General features: G+C 58.9%; 2 protein-coding genes and 1 non-coding gene across 5 annotated transcripts; all 3 read right to left on the bottom strand.

The window, feature by feature from the left end:
• Window positions 1-563: 563 nt before the first annotated feature.
• PNPLA2 (patatin like phospholipase domain containing 2) lies at window positions 564-7,010 on the bottom strand. 2 transcript variants are annotated; one of them, XM_063670659.1, is made up of 10 exons: window positions 6,954-7,005; window positions 5,970-6,301; window positions 4,015-4,247; window positions 3,853-3,918; window positions 3,252-3,461; window positions 2,267-2,327; window positions 1,929-2,090; window positions 1,667-1,799; window positions 1,361-1,483; window positions 564-1,274 (listed from the first exon to the last, which is right to left on the bottom strand). In XM_063670659.1, the coding sequence occupies exons 2-10, from the start codon at window positions 6,154-6,156 to the stop codon at window positions 965-967; spliced, it is 1,485 nt and encodes a 494-aa protein (XP_063526729.1). In that variant the 5' UTR covers window positions 6,157-6,301; window positions 6,954-7,005; the 3' UTR covers window positions 564-964. The 2 variants fall into 2 exon arrangements, with proteins under 2 accessions (XP_063526729.1, XP_054294983.1); XM_054439008.2 differs by having other exon boundaries at window positions 5,970-7,010.
• Window positions 7,011-14,156: 7,146 nt separating this feature from the next.
• RPLP2 (ribosomal protein lateral stalk subunit P2) lies at window positions 14,157-17,281 on the bottom strand. Of its 2 annotated transcripts, none has more exons than XM_054439006.1 (5): window positions 17,033-17,281; window positions 16,716-16,839; window positions 15,392-15,440; window positions 14,405-14,503; window positions 14,157-14,278 (listed from the first exon to the last, which is right to left on the bottom strand). In XM_054439006.1, the coding sequence occupies exons 2-5, from the start codon at window positions 16,836-16,838 to the stop codon at window positions 14,202-14,204; spliced, it is 348 nt and encodes a 115-aa protein (XP_054294981.1). In that variant the 5' UTR covers window position 16,839; window positions 17,033-17,281; the 3' UTR covers window positions 14,157-14,201. The 2 variants fall into 2 exon arrangements, with proteins under 2 accessions (XP_054294981.1, XP_054294982.1); XM_054439007.1 differs by having other exon boundaries at window positions 17,047-17,281.
• On the bottom strand, window positions 15,224-15,357 carry LOC129009151 (small nucleolar RNA SNORA52). Its single transcript, XR_008492687.1, has one exon. It is a non-coding gene; the product is annotated as a small nucleolar RNA SNORA52 (small nucleolar RNA).
• Window positions 17,282-17,326: the final 45 nt, after the last annotated feature.

Genomic DNA, 17,326 nt, shown 5'->3' with positions numbered 1-17,326 from the left:
CAAGAAGGTACGTGCACCAGGCCAGAGAGGCTTGTGAGGGTGGGGCGGACAGAGAAATTTGGGCCAAACGCCCAAGTGGAGCAGGGGCCCAGCCTTCCCAGGTCCCCTGTGCTCGGTTTCAGGAACCTCAGTCCCCACAGCTGTCCAGGCCCGAAAACAGTCACACACCCCGCTGTGTCACTGTGTGGGGGGAGGGGCAGGTGACACCTTTTGCAAACATTTTCGTTTTTATTTACCAAGAATCTTGGTCCCAAATATTTCCATTGGCCCTCAGAAGGCTGAGGCCAAGGGTCAGCCAGAAGGCTGCCCGGCAAAATTGGGGGGCGTGTGGATGCGTCCTAGACGGGGGTCGGCAGGAATGCAGCACGTTCACATGTGCCTGTAGGGGGGTGTTCCCAGGCCAGCCTGGCAGGTTCCAAATGCCAGGCCCAGGAGAGCGACGCTAGGAGACCCGGCCTGCAGCTGTGGAGACGCCGGTCACCCAAGGTAGGGCCAGACCCCGGCCACCAGGCTCTCACTGCCAAGTAAGCGGGCAGTCACATACACGCGAAGTGGGCAGAGGCTGGGCTGCAGCATTTATTACATGTGCTTTGGCAAAAATAAATAATTCTTCACACACCTATTTCAGCAGGGCATGAAAAATGGGGAGGGAAGGGCAGCTGCAAAGTTCTCGGGAGTAAAGGGGCGGGGGAGGTGCTCGGGCAGCACAGGGGAGGGAAGATCAAGGCACAGGTGCGCGGGGCCTCAGCGGCCCAGGGGAGGGGTGTGGAAACCTCCCCTCTCAGTGCAGCTGGTGAGTGGCTGGCGAGGGTGCCCACGGCAAAGGCCCCTCTTGGCAACTGTGAGTCTCCTCATCTCACTGCGCAGTGGTAATGGAGGCGTCTCAGGCAAGGTTCCTCGAGAGGGTCGGGGTCTCGCAGCCCCAGGGCCCCGATCACGGGCCTGGCCTCGGGAGCAGGGGTGCTCAGCAAGGGGGCAGGCCCGGCGGGTGCTGCGGGGACGCTGGGTCCGCGGGGGCGGGGTCGGCGGGGGCGCGGTCGGCGGGGGCGCGGTCGGCGGGGGCGCGCATGCGCAGAGCTTCGGGCGGGAAGGCCACGCTGGTGCAGAAGAGGCCGAGCAGCAGCTGGCGCTGGCACTCCTCCCACTTCGCCAGCGCCTCCCCCAGTGAGAGGTTGTTGCGCATCCAGCCGGGCAGTGCCTCGCTGTAGGCGGCGCAGGACAGCGGCACGGACGGCAGCGACTGGACGCGGCGCAGCTCCACCTGCTCCGGCAGCCTGCGGGGCAGGGACGCGGCAGGGAGGGCTTCAGCTCCCGGCACTAGCACCGCGGGCCCCGGGTGGACGCGCGGTCGGCGGCTCACCTAGAGGGCAGGTGCCTGCCCAGCTTCCTCTTGGCGCGCATCACTAGGTACTGGCAGATGCTGCCCGTCTGCTCCTTCATCCACCGGATGTCCTCGGGAACGTCGGGCAGCCACTCCAGCAAGCTGGGGACAGGGCGAGCGGCGCGTTCAGGGGCTTGGCCAGACCCACATGCCCACCCGCCGGGCCCTGTCTGTGCCCGGACTTGGCACTGCTCACCCCACCCCACCTTCCCTGGTGACCGTCACTCGCGGATGATCCCAAAGTCCGTCCCCAGGGCCCCTCTCCCAACCCCCTGGCCCTCACACCGGATGGTGAAGGACAGAGCGCTCTCCAGCGGCAGCGTGTAGGGCACCATCATGGCCGTGGCCAGACGCACGGGCAGCATGTTGGAGAGGGTGGTCAGCAGGTCCGTGGGCTCCACGCAGGCCTCCAGCAGGGCTGCGGGTGGGCGAGAGGTCGGCGGCCAGTGGAGGCAGCGGAGCCCAGGACCCGCTCGGCTTCCCTCCCCCGCTCATCATCCTCTCCTCTCTCTCTTTCCCTCCTCCCCTCCCGTCCCGAGGTGCGCACCCTCATTGAGCCGGGCGGGCAGGTGCTCCAGGATGTGATCTTCTCCGGGCAGCTGCGAGTAATCCTCCGCTTGGGCGCTCTCCACTGCCTCGTCCTCGTCCTCTGGGCCTTGGGGGCGGGAGGGGGGCAACGCCAGCAAGGGGTTGGGCCGGTTCAAGAGGCCTGGGGTGGGGGAGAGAAGGGATTCCCAGTTCATCAGTGCGGCCGCGGCCCGCAAGGGGTAGCAGAGCCGAGCTCACCCCTCCCTCTCCCGCCCGGGTCCGCGCATCGTTCCGCCGCAGGAAGCGGGGGCAGCAGAGCCGAGCCCACCCCGCCCTCTCCCGCCCAGGTCCTCGCACCGTTCCGCTGCAGGAAGCGCAGGCCATCCCGGTACCCCTGCTTGCACATCTCTCGCAGCACCTGCAGTGAGGAGGGTTAAATGGAGCGGAGGGAGCCAGGGATGCCCGTTCTGCCCCTGGAATCCCTGGCGCCCCCATCAGCCACCTCCTTTCACCACCCGCAGCCCCCAACCCCAAAACCTATCCTAGATCCAGAACAAGATCAAGGCTGGACAGGGAGGTTGGACAGAAAGCCGGGCGCAGTGGTTTACGCCTGTAATCCCAGCACTTTGGGAGGCGGAGGCAAGCGGATGACGAGGTCAGGAGATCAAGACCATCCTGGCTAACACGGTGAAACCCCGTCTCTACTAAAAATACAAAAAATTAGCGGGGTGTGGTGGCGGGTGCCTGTAGTCCCAGCCTGTAGTCCCAGGCTGAGGCAGGAGAATGGCAGGAACCCGGGAGGTGGAGCTTGCAGTGAGCGTAGATCCAGCCACTGCACTCCAGCCTGGGCGACAGTGTGAGACTTCGTCTCAAAAAAAAAATAAAAATAAAATAGTGAGGGCAGCCTGGCCAACATGGGGAAACCCTATTTCTTTACTAAAAATACAAAAAGTAGCCAGACGTGGTGGCAGGCACCAATCCCAGCTACTGGGGAGGCTGAGGCAGGAGAATAGCTTGAACCTGGGAGGCAGAGGTTGCAGTGAGCTGAGATCCTGCCACTGCACTCCAGCCTTGGCAACAGAGCGAGACTCCATCTCAAAAAAAAAAAAAAGAGACTGGACAGGGATGCCAGACAGAGGGGCTGGACAGGGAGCCCGGACAGAGCAGCTAGACAGAGAGGTTGGATGGGCCATCTGCCCCTAGAGAGGCTGTGTGCTTTCCCCAGCCCTCAGAAGAGGCTCCCACCCTACCCTGGGCACTCAGAAGTCAAAGGATCAGTGTTCTCCCTTGGTGCCCAGTGAGGAATGGCTGGGAAGGCCACAGTCCCCGGAGCAGAGCTCACCAGGGGCTCCGGCGGGAAGAGGGCCTTAGAGAGGCGGTAGAGGTTGCGCAGGTTGAACTGGATGCTGGTGTTGGTGACCCGCAGCTCGTGGATGTTGGTGGAGCTGTCCTGCGGACAGATGTCACTCTCGCCCGAGAAGGGGGACACTGTGATGGTGTTCTTAAGCTCATAGAGTGGCAGGTTGTCTGAAATGCCACCATCCACGTAGCGCTTCCACGGGACACACAGACAGGACTGTACGTGAGGGCCTGTGGCTGCACTGGCCACCCCCACCCCCACCCCCCCCCCCCCAGCCACCCCACCCGGCCACCGAGGGCCCCATTCAGTGGCTATTTCATTTGAGCATTTTACCCACTGGGCACTGGCTGTGGGCCAGCCTGGGCACTAAGCAGATGGTAGACGGGGGAGGGCAGGGACGGAGGAAGGGATGGGGGGGCAGGAAGCGTGCGTCGCCACAGCTGTTTCTTGAGTAACACAGGAGAAGTGGGGTAACAGGCGGTGGCAGAGCAAGGGCCTGAAGGATGGCTCTAGGTGGCCTCCTCCTCTGTCCCTCATCACACAGCCCACCCCACGGACGGTGTCCAGGGCTAGAGATACTCACCACCCCCTGGAGGGAGGGAGGGATGAGCCCACAGTACACGGGGATGAAACCGCTGCAGACGTTGGCCTTCAGGGCAGGGACAGAGTGGGAGAGAGTGAGCAGAGGCCTTGAGGTTCCCACTGCCCCCCCGCCCCCCCCCAGCATGGCTCCACCAGGCCCCACCTGGATGAGCTCGTCCTTGGAGTTGAAGTGGGATATAATGACATTCTCGCCGTCCGACACGCGGGTCAGGGAGATGCCCAGGCGCCCACTGGCATGCTCATGGCTATCAGCAGGCAGGACCTTCAGCAGGAAACTGCGGATGATCTTTACCAGGTTGAAGGAGGGGTGCAGGGGGCCGAGGAACCGCTTCCGGGCCTCTTTAGATACCTCAATGAACTTGGCACCAGCCTCACCTGGGGCACAGGGCCAAGGTTAGGGGCCCGTGCTCCTGGGCTTACCAACACCCACCTTCCTTCATAGCCCCATGTCCAGGGTTCCATGGCATACAGACCCTGGAGGAGGCCCAGTGAATATGGGGCCTGGCTCACAGTTGGGACTTTGGCCACCTCCCCTGGGATGGCAGACAGCAGAGGCTGGCCAGCTGAGACCAGGACCTGCCCTCTGCCTGGTATTTCCCAACTGCCTGCCCTATGAGTCACTGGGCCTGGTGTGGCATCTAGCCCAGGAGAGGGGACAAGGCAGAGACTCAACTCTGACTGGCCTTAGCCTTCACCCACTTGGCCAGATCCAGCAGTGGGGGGATGGGGCAGACCCACAAAACCCATCCCGGCACACAGGTCACAGTTCACAGGCCTGGGAGTGTTGGGCTGGAAGTAGTCAGGGCCCAGTTCCTAGGAAGGCACACCTGTTTCCCACTGCAGCCAAGAGGAAGCACCCCAAACACTCCTCTTGGGGCCCCGGGGTGCTGGCCAGCTTGGGGATAGTCCCTGGAAGTGGTCGGGAGCGTTGGGGGAGGAGCTGAGGTCCAAGCCCTCCTCCAGTGCATCACCCTGGTCAGGAGTGGGGCAGTGTGGAGCCAGGGGCTCCTCAGCCAGCACCTGCTGCACTATGGGCTCCAGCTATGCAAGACCACCCGTGACAAGGAGTCTTGCTGGGAGCAGGGTGGGGAACCACTGTGGGAGAAGTGTCCTTGGCTCGGGTAGCAGGGACCTTGATGTGTCTTGAAGCCAGGGGGCCGACTGAGGCACTTGTCTGAAGGCCTCCATGAGAGGGAGGGGGCTGGAGGGGGCTGTTCCCAATAATAGCTCTAGTTATTGGGACCTGAGGGGTTCACTTCTGTGGTCCAGCCCCCTCCCTCCCAGGACAAAGTTCAGAGGAAGAGGGCAGGGGTGAGGCCCGGACAGGCTCCTGCTGAGCAGGGTACCCCTGTCATCTTGGGTGTCCTCACAGGCTCCTGAAGTCGTGTGCTGTAAACATCACTCCCTCATGGCAGCCGATGGTGCGAGCCGAGGCCAGCCCAGCACACAGAGACCTATCCACTCCTGACCACAGGCACCAGAACCCGGAAGCACCCTCACCCATGAAGTGTGCAAACGCGGTGGGCCGCAGCGGGGAGCCAGGCCACAGGGCACCGTGTGCAAGGAGAGGGCAGGAGAGCCCCTTCGCGCCCAGCCCTGACCTCAGCGGGGCTCCTCCTCCGGGCCCTTGGAAAGGACCAGGTCATGGTTCCCAGACGCCTCTCAGAGGCCACCCCCATGCCAGGCCCCCTGATAGCAGCCTGCAACTGCGGAGGCCCAGGACACTGTGACCGACCGCTGGCACCGGGTGTAATATCCAGGACCACGGGGTGACTTAGGTCCCTCCTCGGATTCTCACGGTCCCGCCCACGAGTTACTTTTTCTGTCCAATTAAGCAGCTTTTGCTGCACCTGCCCGCCCCCAAACCTTTGCTCGCGAGAGGCGGGCCCCGGGCACCCTCGGAGCAAAACAAACCAGGCCCCGCCCCCAGGCCAGCGACCCGGATTGGATCCTCGCCGGGTTCCCCAGGCGCGGACAGGAACCCTCCCCACAGTACCCACCGACTCGCCGCGGGGCCCCTCCGCTCACCGAGACCATCCCCCGGCCCCGCACGGCCTTCCCGCCAGCCCCCCGCCTGCCGCCCCCGGCCCCGCTCACCCAGGCAGACCCCGGTGACCAGCGCCGTGGCCGTGAGCGCCCCGGCCGAGGCGCCGTAGATGTGCGTGGCGTTGGCCACCAGGAAGGGCGCGTGCTCGCGGAGGCAGGAGGCCACGCCGACGTAGTAGACGCCGAGGAAGCCGCAGCCCGCGAACGAGATGTTCCACGTCTTCTCCCGGGGAAACATCGCGGCGGCGGCCGCCGGGCTCCGGGCTCCGTGGGCGGCCGGGCCTCTGTGCGCCGCGGGCTCGCCGCTCGCTCGCTGGAGCCGGGGGCCGGGCGGGTCCCGCTACGGCTCTAGCTCGGGGTCTCCGCCGGCGGAGGCGAAGAAGCTACGCGGGCGGCGCGGAGGCCGCGCTTTTAAGTGTGGCACTCACGGCGGGGGCGGGGCCGGCACACGAAGACCAATCGGGGCGCGCGGGGAACGGCCGCGCCCTCGGGCCCCGCCCCCGTCCTTGACCCGGCCCCCTGCCCTGGAGCCCCGCCCCCCGCTGCTGCCCGGAGACACCTCCTCCCTCCCTCCGCCCCTGCTGGGCACGGCCGGGGGCACACGCCTAGGGGTGCGGGGTGGGCTGGGCGCAGGCCCAAAACTGGGGGCCGGAAGCCTCACACAGACCTGGGTACCCGCGAGAGGGAGCTCTGGTTTCAGGGCAGCCACCGCCCCTCCCCACCGGGTCCGCCTCCCACACCCACCCGGGACAGAGGAGCTGGTCCCTGGACAGAGGCGCACCGGCAGCACCCCCAGACCTGAAAGCCGCACAGGCCTCGGGAGCCCCGGGACCCACTGGCTTACCCAGAGACGGACCCATAAACATCCAAGGCCTGGCTCACCCAGAGACGGACCCATAAACATCCAAGGCCAAGGCCGGATGCGAGTTCCGCAAACTCTTCGTGGGGGACCCCAGCTCCGCAGACCCACGCTCCCTGACGTGGGGCTTCAGCCCTGCCCCGCGCCCGCGACCCTTCCGGACCTTGGCTTCTTACCTGGGTCTGTACCTGGGTCCGGCCCTGCCTGTTCAGGCTTTGGGGCTGCCTGCGTCTGACTGGGGCCGCCCCGCCCCCGATAATTGCCCCGGAGGTGGAGCAATCCTGGGTGATGTCACCCTTTCACCCCTTTTCCGCATTTCTCTCCTGGTCAGTGGAGCAAGCCGGGCTTGGAGTAGATCCAGGATCCCTCCCTGAACCTCACCCCACCCGCAAACGAGAGGCTCTCTTACGTTGGGGTGGGAGGCAATGAGATTCTGTCTCCCCAGGAATACTGGCTCCCCAGGCTGAGGTCATCTCTGGACCTAGCTGTTTCCAGGGCTGCAGAGGGTCTGGGATGGGGCTTGGGGCTGCCCCCAACCCAAGCTGAGTTAGGGAAGCCAGAACAGGGCCTTCCCAGGATGGGGCCATCTAGGGGGATGCTGCCCAGTCCTCAGCCTCTTTGCTCCCAGCCATCCCAGACAGCAGTGGAAAGTCAACCCTGCCCCAGCCCTACTGGGGGCCGGTAGGCATTTACATAAGCTCAAAATGAGAGGAGGCCGGGTGTGGAAGCTCACACCTGTAATCCCAGCACTTGGGGAGGCCGAGACGGGCGGATCACGGAAAGTCGGGAGTTTGAGACCGCCTGGCTGGTGAAACGCTGTTTCTACTAAAAATACAAAAATTAGCCGGTCAGGGTGGCACACGCCTGTAATCCCAGCTACTCGGGAGGCTGAGGCAGGAGAATCACTTGAACCTGGGAGGCGGAGGTTGCAGTGAGCTGAGATCGCACCACTGCACTCCAACCTGGGCAGCAGAGTGAGGCTCCGTCCTAAAAAGAGGCTGGGCACAGTGGCCCATGCCTGTAATCCCAGCACTTTGGGAGGCCGAGGAGGGCAGATCACCTGAGGTCAGGAGTTCGAGACCAGCCAGGCCAACATGGCAAAACCCTGTCTCTACTGAAAATACAAAAATTTGCCAGGTGTGCTAGCGCACGCATGTAGTCCTAGCTACTCGGGAGGCTGAGGCAGGAGAATCGCTTGAACCCGGGGAGGCAGAGGTTGCAGTGAACTGAGATTGTGCCACTGCCCTCCAGCCTGGCCAGGTGACAGAGCACGACTTCTCAAAAAAAAAAAAAAAAGAAAAAAAAAATGAGTGGGAGGAAGTAGGTAACCACGTGTGGGGCACCTCAAGGGTTCTGGAGGGCTTCCCTGTGGGAAGTGATGCTGAGTTGAATTTTGAAGGGTAAATGAGCAGACAGGGCTGTAGGCCCCCCAGGCAGCCGACCAAGACAGGCAAAGGTTGTCGGGGAGTAAGGGGAGAGAGTAACTGAACCCCAGCCATGGGAGATGGTCAAGCAGGGAGGACGTGACCATACTTGACTTAAAGCAACTCCTTCTAGGCTGGGCGCAGTGGCTCACACCTATAATCCCAGCACTCTGGGAGGCCGAGGTGGGGGGATTGCTTGAGTCCAGAAGTTTGAGACCCGCCTAGGCAACATAGCTTGATTCCATCCCTACAAAAAATTTAAAAATAGGCCAGGCACAGTGGCTCACACCTGTAATCCCAGCACTTTGAGAGGCTGAGGTGAGTGGATCACGAGGTCAGGAGATCGAGACCATCCTGGCTAACATGGTGAAACCCTGTCTCTACTGAAAATACAAAAAAAATAGCCGGGCGTGGTGGTGGGTGCCTGTAATCCCAACTACTCGGGAGGCTGAGACAGGAGAATGGTGTGAACTCGGGAGGTGGAGCTTGCAGTGAGCCCAGATCGCGGCACTGCACTCCAGCCTGGGCGACAGAGTGAAACTCTGTCTCAAAAATAATAATAAATAAAAAATAAAAATGCCGGGTGCGGTGGCTAACGCTTGTAATCCCAGCACTTTGGGAGGCCAAGGCGGGTGGATCACAAGGTCAGGAGATCAAGACCATCCTGGCTAATACGGTGAAACCCCATCTCTACTAAAAATACAAAAAAATTAGCTGGGTGTGTGGTGGCGGGCAACTGTAGTCCCAGCTACTTGGGAGGCTGAGGCAGGAGAATGGTGTGAACCTGGGAGGTGGAGCTTGCAGTGAGCCGAGATCGCGCCACTGTGCTCCAGCCTGGGCGACAGAGCAAGACTCTGTCTCGAAAACAATAAATAAATAAAATAAAATAATAAAAACATTTTTAAAATAAAAAGTAAAATAAACAAACAAATAAATAAAAACTAAGCCAGGTGTGGTGCGCGCACCTATAGTCTCAGCGACTCAGGAGGCTGAGGTTGGAGGATGGACTGAGTCTGGGCTGGGTGGGGGTGAGCCATAATTGCGCCACTGCACGTCAGCCTGGGTGACAGAGTGAGACCCTGTCTCAAAAAAGACTCTTCTGTTCTGTGCACGTGGGGCCTCTTCCAAATCTTTGGATGGCGGTGCGCTGCAGCAAATGCACCATGGGATTGGGGAGGGAGGGCCCGGGTATGGAGGGCAGAGCCAGGTCCGCTCCTGAGGTGTCAGGAGCCCTCTGTGACTGGATTCCAGCGATGCTGCTGGAGACAGCAGGGTTCAGGGTGCGGTGAAGTAGGGATGGAAGTCCGGGGGCTTGTCAGGGCAATCACTGATGGAGAAGCCAGGGACTTAGGGTCCTTCCCTCGACCTGCTCCAAGGGAAAGGCCAGGGTTTGGGCCTTAGCGCCATCTGAGGGACTGTCGCCTTATGGATGGTGCTGCCCCAGTGCAGGGAGACCTCTGCTCCCATTTCCACAGCTGGGTCAGGCTGTTTTGGGTACATATTCCTCCCTCCAGGCCCCTGGGAGGCTCAGAAGCCAGGGACTGGGCGGTCCTTCCCAGAATCCTGGCAGGGGCTGAGAGCACCCCACCATCAGGACAAGCTCCAAGGGGCAGCTCAATGAGAAACCCAGATGGTGTGACGTCCCCCTATCATGGTGAACTCCAGGCGACACAGGCCCCCTCCCTTCAGGGTCCAAGGCTGGAATTGTGAGGTCTGCACCCTGAAGCCTAGGTCCACTCCTGCTGTGGGCCCCTCCCCTGAGCCTGTGCCATCCCCAGCTCCCGCCTCACCCCTGCCCCGTTGTAGTGAGCACTGCTCCCTGAGCCTGGGCCATCCCCAGCCCCCGTCTCACCCCTGCCCCGTTGTAGTAAGCACTGCTCCCTGCACTCCTCAGCTGTACCCTGCTAGGGTCATTTCTCTTTGCTTCCTCCTCCATCTGCTGCCCGACCCCTACTACCCAGGTTCCAGCCTCCTCCGCTCCTCACCTGGCTTTACTCCCACCCTAATCTCCGCTTTTACGGGCATCCAAAAAGGTCTTTTTAAAAATATTATTAAGGCCGGGCATGGTGGCTCACACCTGTAATCCCAGCACTTTGGGAGGCCAAAGCGGGTGGGTTGCCTGAGCCAAGAGTCTGAGACCAGCCTGGCCAACGTGGTAAAACCCCATCTCTACAAAAAGATACAAAAATCAGCTGCGTTGGTGGCGCACACCAGTAGTCCCAGCTACTCTGAAGGCTGAGGTGGGAAGATCACTTGAGGCTGGGAGGTCAAGGCTGCCATGAGCCGAGATCCTGCCACTGCACTCCAACCTGGGCAACACAGTGAGACTCCGACTCAAAATATAAGATAAAATACAAAATAAAACAAAATATACATGTAGGCCAGGCACAGTGGCTCACGCCTGTAATCCCAGCACTTTGAGAGGCCGAGGCAGGAGGATCATTTGAGGTCAGGAGTTTGAGACCAACCTAGGCAACATCATGAAACCCCATCTCTACTAAAAATACAGAAATTAGCCAGGTGTGGAGGCGCGTGCCTGTAATTCCAGCTGCTCAAGAAGCTGAGGCATGAGAATTGCTTGAACCTGGGATGCAGAGGTTGCAGTGAGCCGAGATCGTGCCACTGCACTCCAGCCTGGGCGACAAGAGCGAAACTCTGTCTCAAAAAATAAATAACTCCTGAAATCCCAGCACTTTGGGAGGCCGAGGTGGGCGGATCACGAGGTCAGGAGATTGAGACCATCCTGGCTAACACGGTGAAACCCCATCTCCACTAAAAAAAAAAATACAAAAAATTAGCCGGGCGTGGTGGCGGGTGCCTGTAGTCCCAGCTACTTGGGAGGCTGAGGCAGGTGAATGGTGGGAACCCGGGAGGTGGAGCTTGCGGTGAGCTGAGATGGTACCACTGCACTCGAGCCTGGGTGACAGAGCAAGACTCCATCTCAAAAAATAAATAAATAAATAACAAATAAAAAAATGACCCTTCCCAGGGACAACTGCACCCCCATATTTATTGCAGCATATTAATGATAGCCAAAATATGGGGTCAACTTAAGTGTTCATCTATGGGAAAACAGATCAAGAAAATATGATATCTCTGGAAAATATGTCATAATCTGTGGGGAAAATTTTTTTTTTTTTAAGATAAGAGTTTTGCTTTTGTTACCCAGGCTGGAGTGCAGTGGTGCAACCTCGGCTCACTGAAACCTCCACCTCCTGGGTTCAAATGATTCTCCTGCCTCAGCCTCCTGAGCAGCTGGAATTACAGGAGCCCACCACCACGCCCCACTAATTTTTTTTTTTTTTTTTGAGATGGAGTCTTGCTCTGTCACCCAGGCTGGATGCAGTGGTGGGATCTCAGCTCACTGCAAGCTCCACCTCCCGGGTTCACGCCATTCTCCTGCCTCAGCCTCCCGAGTAGCTGGGTCTACAAGTGCTTGCCACAACGCCCGGCTAATTTTTTAGTATTTTTAGTAGAGACAGGGTTTCACTGTGTTAGCCCAGATGGTCTTGATCTCCTGACCTTGTGATCCACCCACCTTGGCCTCCCAAAGTGCCGGGATTACAGGTGTGAGCCACTGCGCCCAGCCCTAATTTTTGTATTTTTAATAGAGACGTGGCTTGGCCATGCTGGTCTCGAACCCCTGACCTTAGCCGATCCACCTGCTTTGGCCTCCCAAAGTGCTAGGAATACAGGAGTGGGCCACCGCACCCTGCTGGAATGTTTTAAAAGCATTTTGGGGCCGGACATGGTGGCTCACGCCTGTAATCCCAACACTTTGGGAGGCTGAGATGCGTGGATCACCTGAGGTCAGGAGTTCGAGGTCAGCCTGGCCAACAGGGTGAAAGCCCATCTCTACTAAAAAGACAAAAATTAGCCGGGCGTGGTGGCGGGTGCCTGTAGTCCCAGCTACTCTGGAGGTTGAGGTGGAAGAATTACTTGAACCTGGGAGGTGGAGGTTGCAGTGAGCCGAGATCATGCCACTGCACGCCAGCCTGGGCGACAGTGAGATCACGTCTGAAAAAAAATAAAAAATAAGGTAGCCGGGCGCAGTGGCTCACGCCTGTAATCCCAGCACTTTGGGAGGCTGAGGCAGGCAGATCACGAGGTCAGGAGATCGAGACCATCCTGGCTAACACGGTGAAACCCCGTCTCTGCTAAAAAAAAAAAAAAAAACAAAAACAAAAAATTAGGTGGGTGTGGTGGCGGACGCCTGTAGTCCCAGCTACTCTGGAGGCTGAGGCAGGAGAATGGCGTGAACCTGGGAGGCGGAGCTTGCAGTGAGTCGAGATCACGCCATTGCACTCCAGCCTAGGCGTCAGAGCGAGACTCCGTCTCAAAAAAAAAAAAAAGAAAAGAAAGAAAAAGGAAAAAAAAAAATAATAAGGCTAGGCGCAGTGGCTCACGCCTGTAATCCCAGCACTCTGGGAGGCCGAGGGGGGCGAATCACCTGAGGTCAGGAGTTCCAGACCAGCCTGGCCAACATGGTGAAACCCCATCTTTTCTAAAAATACAAAAAATTAGCTGGGACTGGTGGCAGGCACCTGTAATCCCAGTTACTCAGGAGGCTGAGGCAGGAGAATCACTTGAACCAGAGAGGCACAGGTTGCAGTGAGCGGAGACTGTGCCACTGCACTCCAGCCTGGGTAACAAGAGCAAAAGTCCATCTCAAAAAGAAAAAAAATAAATAAATAAAAAAGCATCTTGGGTCCCCCTCCATCTCAGTACCTTCTGTGGCTCCCTGGCTCCCCCGACAATCCACATTCCTTCTCCTCCAGGGACTCTGCCTTCTTCCAGGTTTTGCCTTCCCAGCTGAGGGAGGCCTCCCCCAGCCACCCCAACTGCCTTCTGTGCTATAGCCTCCTATTTATCCTCCCAGAACTAAGGTGGTCACACAGCAGGTGCTCCCCACACCAAAGCCAGTTGGTGGGTTGCTGACCCCAAGCCTAGGGTGAGAGTGGCAGACCATCTTCTGGGTGTCTACAATGGCGGACAAAGACCCTGAGGCCTGGGAGACTGCATTCAGAGTAGGGCCAGGAGAGAAGAGGCTGGGAGGGGAGGGTGATGGCCTCTGTCCTTAGCCCTGTATTCCAGGACAGAGCCTGTCGGGGGAGGGCAGGCCCATCCCCAAAGGACCTAGTTCAGTGAGCACATGGCCCTGTGGTCACTGCCCACAAGCCCTGAGCATTATCTGCCCAGTAAGGCAGGGGTGGGCTGTGATCGGCAGAAAAACAAGCCTGAGGAGTGATTACCCAAGCTGCTCAAGGCATTATGGCGGAGCCATGACCCCTGCAGGGAAACCCAGGGGCGTCCGCCACCCCCAAGCTGGGCTCACTTCCTGCATCCATTTGTAGAGCCCAGGGGCTACCAATCCTGTCCTTGCAAGGCCAGGCACCAAGCCACCCCAAAGACAACCCTGATTACCCAAACTTCATTTGATATATCAGCTTCTCTACTGTCCTTTTTTTTTTTCCAAGACAGGGTTTCTGCTGCTCAGGCTGGAGTGCAGTGGCACTATCATAGCCCACTGTTAACTTCAACATCCTGGGCAAGTGATCCTTCCATCTCAACTTCTTATAGTTGGGACTACAGGTGCATACCACGCCTTGTTAGGTTGTTTTTTAGAGATGGGGTCTTGCTATTTGCCTAGGCTGGTCTCAAACTGCTGGCCTCAAGTGATCTTCTCTCCTCGGCCTCCCAAAGTGCTGGGATAATGGGCACGAGCTACTGTGCCCAGCCCGTTCGCATTCTTCTGGAGTGTGCTCAGGAGCTAGGATACTGCTTAAAGCCACAGGAAGGGACACCAGGCAGCTGTGATGCCCAGACTCCCTTCCTCATGCTCATTTTGCACCAGAAACGCTTCCCCAATACCATGTTGCCCACACTGCAGCTCCACACCTGCCCTCTGGGATGAGAACCTGGGCAGAGGCTACCCTTGACACAGTGCTCATGGAATACTGGAGATGCGTAAAAACGCTTTATTTGCAGGGAAGCAGGAATTTAATCAAAAAGGCCAAATCCCATGTCATCGTCTGACTCTTCAGACTCCTCCTTCTTCTCATCTTTCTTCTCCTCTACTGTGGAAAAGAGGAGAGGCATGGTGAGCACTGCCCAAGTGCCAGGCCAGTCCCCCCACGAAGACCCCACTGCAGCAACACCATCTGAGCCCCAGCCCCTTGCCCACTCACCAGGCCACCACTTACCTGCAGCAGGGGCCGAACCAGCAGCAGGGGCTGCAGAGCCTGGGGCAGCAGAGACGGCTACAGCCCCACCGGCAGGTACACTGGCAAGCTTGCCAATACCTACAGAAAGCAGAGAGGTGAGACCAGAGCAGCTGCCCAGCCTGGGAGGCTGTTCCACAGGGAAGTTAGATGGCACCAGAGATGGCACACGGCACCCAACATATCTGGACCCACCATATGCCAGTGTCTCCCGTTCTTCCTGAACACTCCCTCCCTGAGCCACTCCTCAACAGGGACTTCTCTTCCCCACCTTTCCTATCCAGAGACTTGCCTTCTAGGAATTAGGTCCACACTGCCTGCCTGCCCACTTTCCCCACCTCCACCCTCAGACGTGCACTGGACAGACATGTTTATAACTAGGTAGGGAATGAGTGTGCTGCCCCGGTGTCCACATCTCTGGCCACAAGGATGTGCTCGTGGCTTGGCCTGTCTGCTGAGCTGGCCCTGTCCTGGTCACATGCCTGGAAGACAGGAACAGCTGCCCCAACAGCTCAACTTCCAAGCAAGTCCCACCAGCTCAGCTGACGCCAACAAAAAACCATCTGCCCAACAAAGAGGCAAGCAGCCCATGGACATCCCTGGCACCCTCAGTCCCTGCCCCCAACCCCTTCACAGAAAGCATGTGGTAAGAACTGCTGACATGAACTCAGCTCTCCAGACACCAAGCTGCAGAGAAATCCTGGGAAATGGCCTCAGGGCTAGGGGCAGCCAGGCTTACGAGACAGGGCCACCTAAACGTCCACTGAGAACACAGGGTGCCCCCTGCTGCCCTGCTCCTGGGAGTGTCTAGAAGCGCCCATGACGTGAGCCCACCGGAGCCCTGCTCACTCCTCGGGTGAGGCTTCTAGGGTGCTCTGGTCCACAAGCGAAACCTGGCAGGCCATAGACGGACCAGCAGGGATTAGGATGGACCATGGAAACAAACGAAAGCCCTCCACATCAACTCACCCTGGGCAATGACGTCTTCAATGTTTTTTCCATTCAGCTCACTGATAACCTGAAGCAGACAATCACAGAGCTGTTACCAGGAATGTACGACTGTATCCCTGGCGCTCTCCCTTCTAGAGTCACAGCAGGACTGGGTTCCCCACATGGGAATACACCCTGAAGTTTCCAGACCTGCACTGCCCAAAGGGAGCCACCAGCCTCACTTGCGAAGTGATATAAAAATAAATGGACACTAGCTTTCTTAGACTTAGGACTGACAAAAGGACACACGGCATCTCACTACTTATGTTGACTACTCATAGGTATCTTCAACACGGGCAAAATAAGCTGGCAATGAAATTGACTTTGACTTCAGACTGGAGTGCAGTGGTGGGATCTCACTGCAGCCTTGACCTCCTGGGCTCAAGCGACTCTCCCACCTCAGTCTGGGACTACAGGCATGAACACCCACGCCTGGCTAATTTTTTATTGTATTTTAGAGACGAGGCCTGTTTCTGTCAGACTGCAGTGGCACAATCACTACTCAGTGCAGCCTTGATCTCTCAGGCTCAAATGATTCTCCCGCATCAGCCTCGTGAGTAGCTGAGACTACAGATGTGCACCACTGCCTCCATCTATTTTTTTTTTTTTTTTTTTTTGGAGACCAGGTCTTGCAATGTTTTCCAGACTAGTCTCGAACTCCAAGGCTCCAATAATCCACCCGCCTTGGCCTCCCAAAGCTGGGTGAGCCACGCGCCAGGACTGCCCTTTTTTTTTTTTTAAAGCAATCTTATGCATCTCACTGGTATTAAACTTCCAAAACTTGTTAATCACGATTTTGCCTCGTACCCACCCTGCTTACTTTTTTTTTTTTTTTCCTTTTGAGACAGGGTCTCCTTATGCCGCCCAGGCTGGAGTGCAGTGGCATGATCTCGGCTCAGTGCAACCTCCATCTCCCGGGTTCAAGCGATTCTCCTGCCTCCCGGGTTCAAGCGATTCTCCTGCCTCAGCCTCCCAAGTAGCGGGGACTACAGGCACCCACCACCACGCCCGGCTAATTTTTGTATTTTTAGTAGAGATGGAGTTTCGACACGTTTGCCAGGCTGGTCTCGAACCCCTGACCTCAGGTGATCCGCCTGCCTCGTCCTCCCAAAGTACTGGGACTACAGGCGTGAGCCACTGCGCCCGACCTCCACCCGGCTTACTTCTCTATCCAAGAAATCGCCAACTGGACTGAAACTAGCCTCTCCCCGAACCCTCCAGCATGTAGCCGAATCAGGCAGAAGAATCGCCTGTATGGGACACTGGGGCCCCACGGCGGCTGCGGGGCAAAGGCGGCAGCTACCTTGTTGAGCCGGTCGTCGTCCGCCTCGATGCCCACGCTGTCCAAGATCTTCTTGATGTCCTTAGCGCTGGGGGAGGAGTTGCCCCCTAGGGCAGCCAGCAGGTAGGAGGCGACGTAGCGCATCCTGAAGCGGGCGGAGAGGGCGCGACGGCGGAGTTACCCCGACGGCCTCCTGCCAGCCCATCCCGGGGCCGCCGGGCGAGGCCGCGCGTGGCTCGGCCCGTAGGCCTCCGTCCAGAAATACCCCGCCGCCCACCCCGCATCCCCACGGACCCCGCGTCCCCAGTCGGCACCCCGGGCCCGGTCACCACACTCACGCGGCGGCACTCACGCGGCGGCGTCTGCGGCGGCGGCGGCGGCGAAGCCTCACGCGTGCGACCTCGGCGGCCTCAGGGAGGAAAAGGAAGGCGCCGACGCAAGGGGCGGGGGTAAACCGCTACCCAGAAGCCTCTGGGACCCGTGCGCGGCGCCCCCATGAGGCGCCTCAGAATGACGTCACGAGGCGCTCAGCCAATGACGACGGGGAAGAAGCCATTGTCAGGAAGTTTTCGCGGCAAAAGCGAAGGACAGTAGTTCCGGAAGTGGCTGCTCTTATAGCGTTGGGCGAAGGG

This window comes from Pongo pygmaeus, chromosome 9 (assembly GCF_028885625.2).
Source record: "Pongo pygmaeus isolate AG05252 chromosome 9, NHGRI_mPonPyg2-v2.0_pri, whole genome shotgun sequence".
NCBI lineage: Eukaryota > Metazoa > Chordata > Mammalia > Primates > Hominidae > Pongo > Pongo pygmaeus.
Note: the sequence above shows the minus strand (reverse complement) of the source record. Positions and strands in the feature narration are given on the sequence as shown.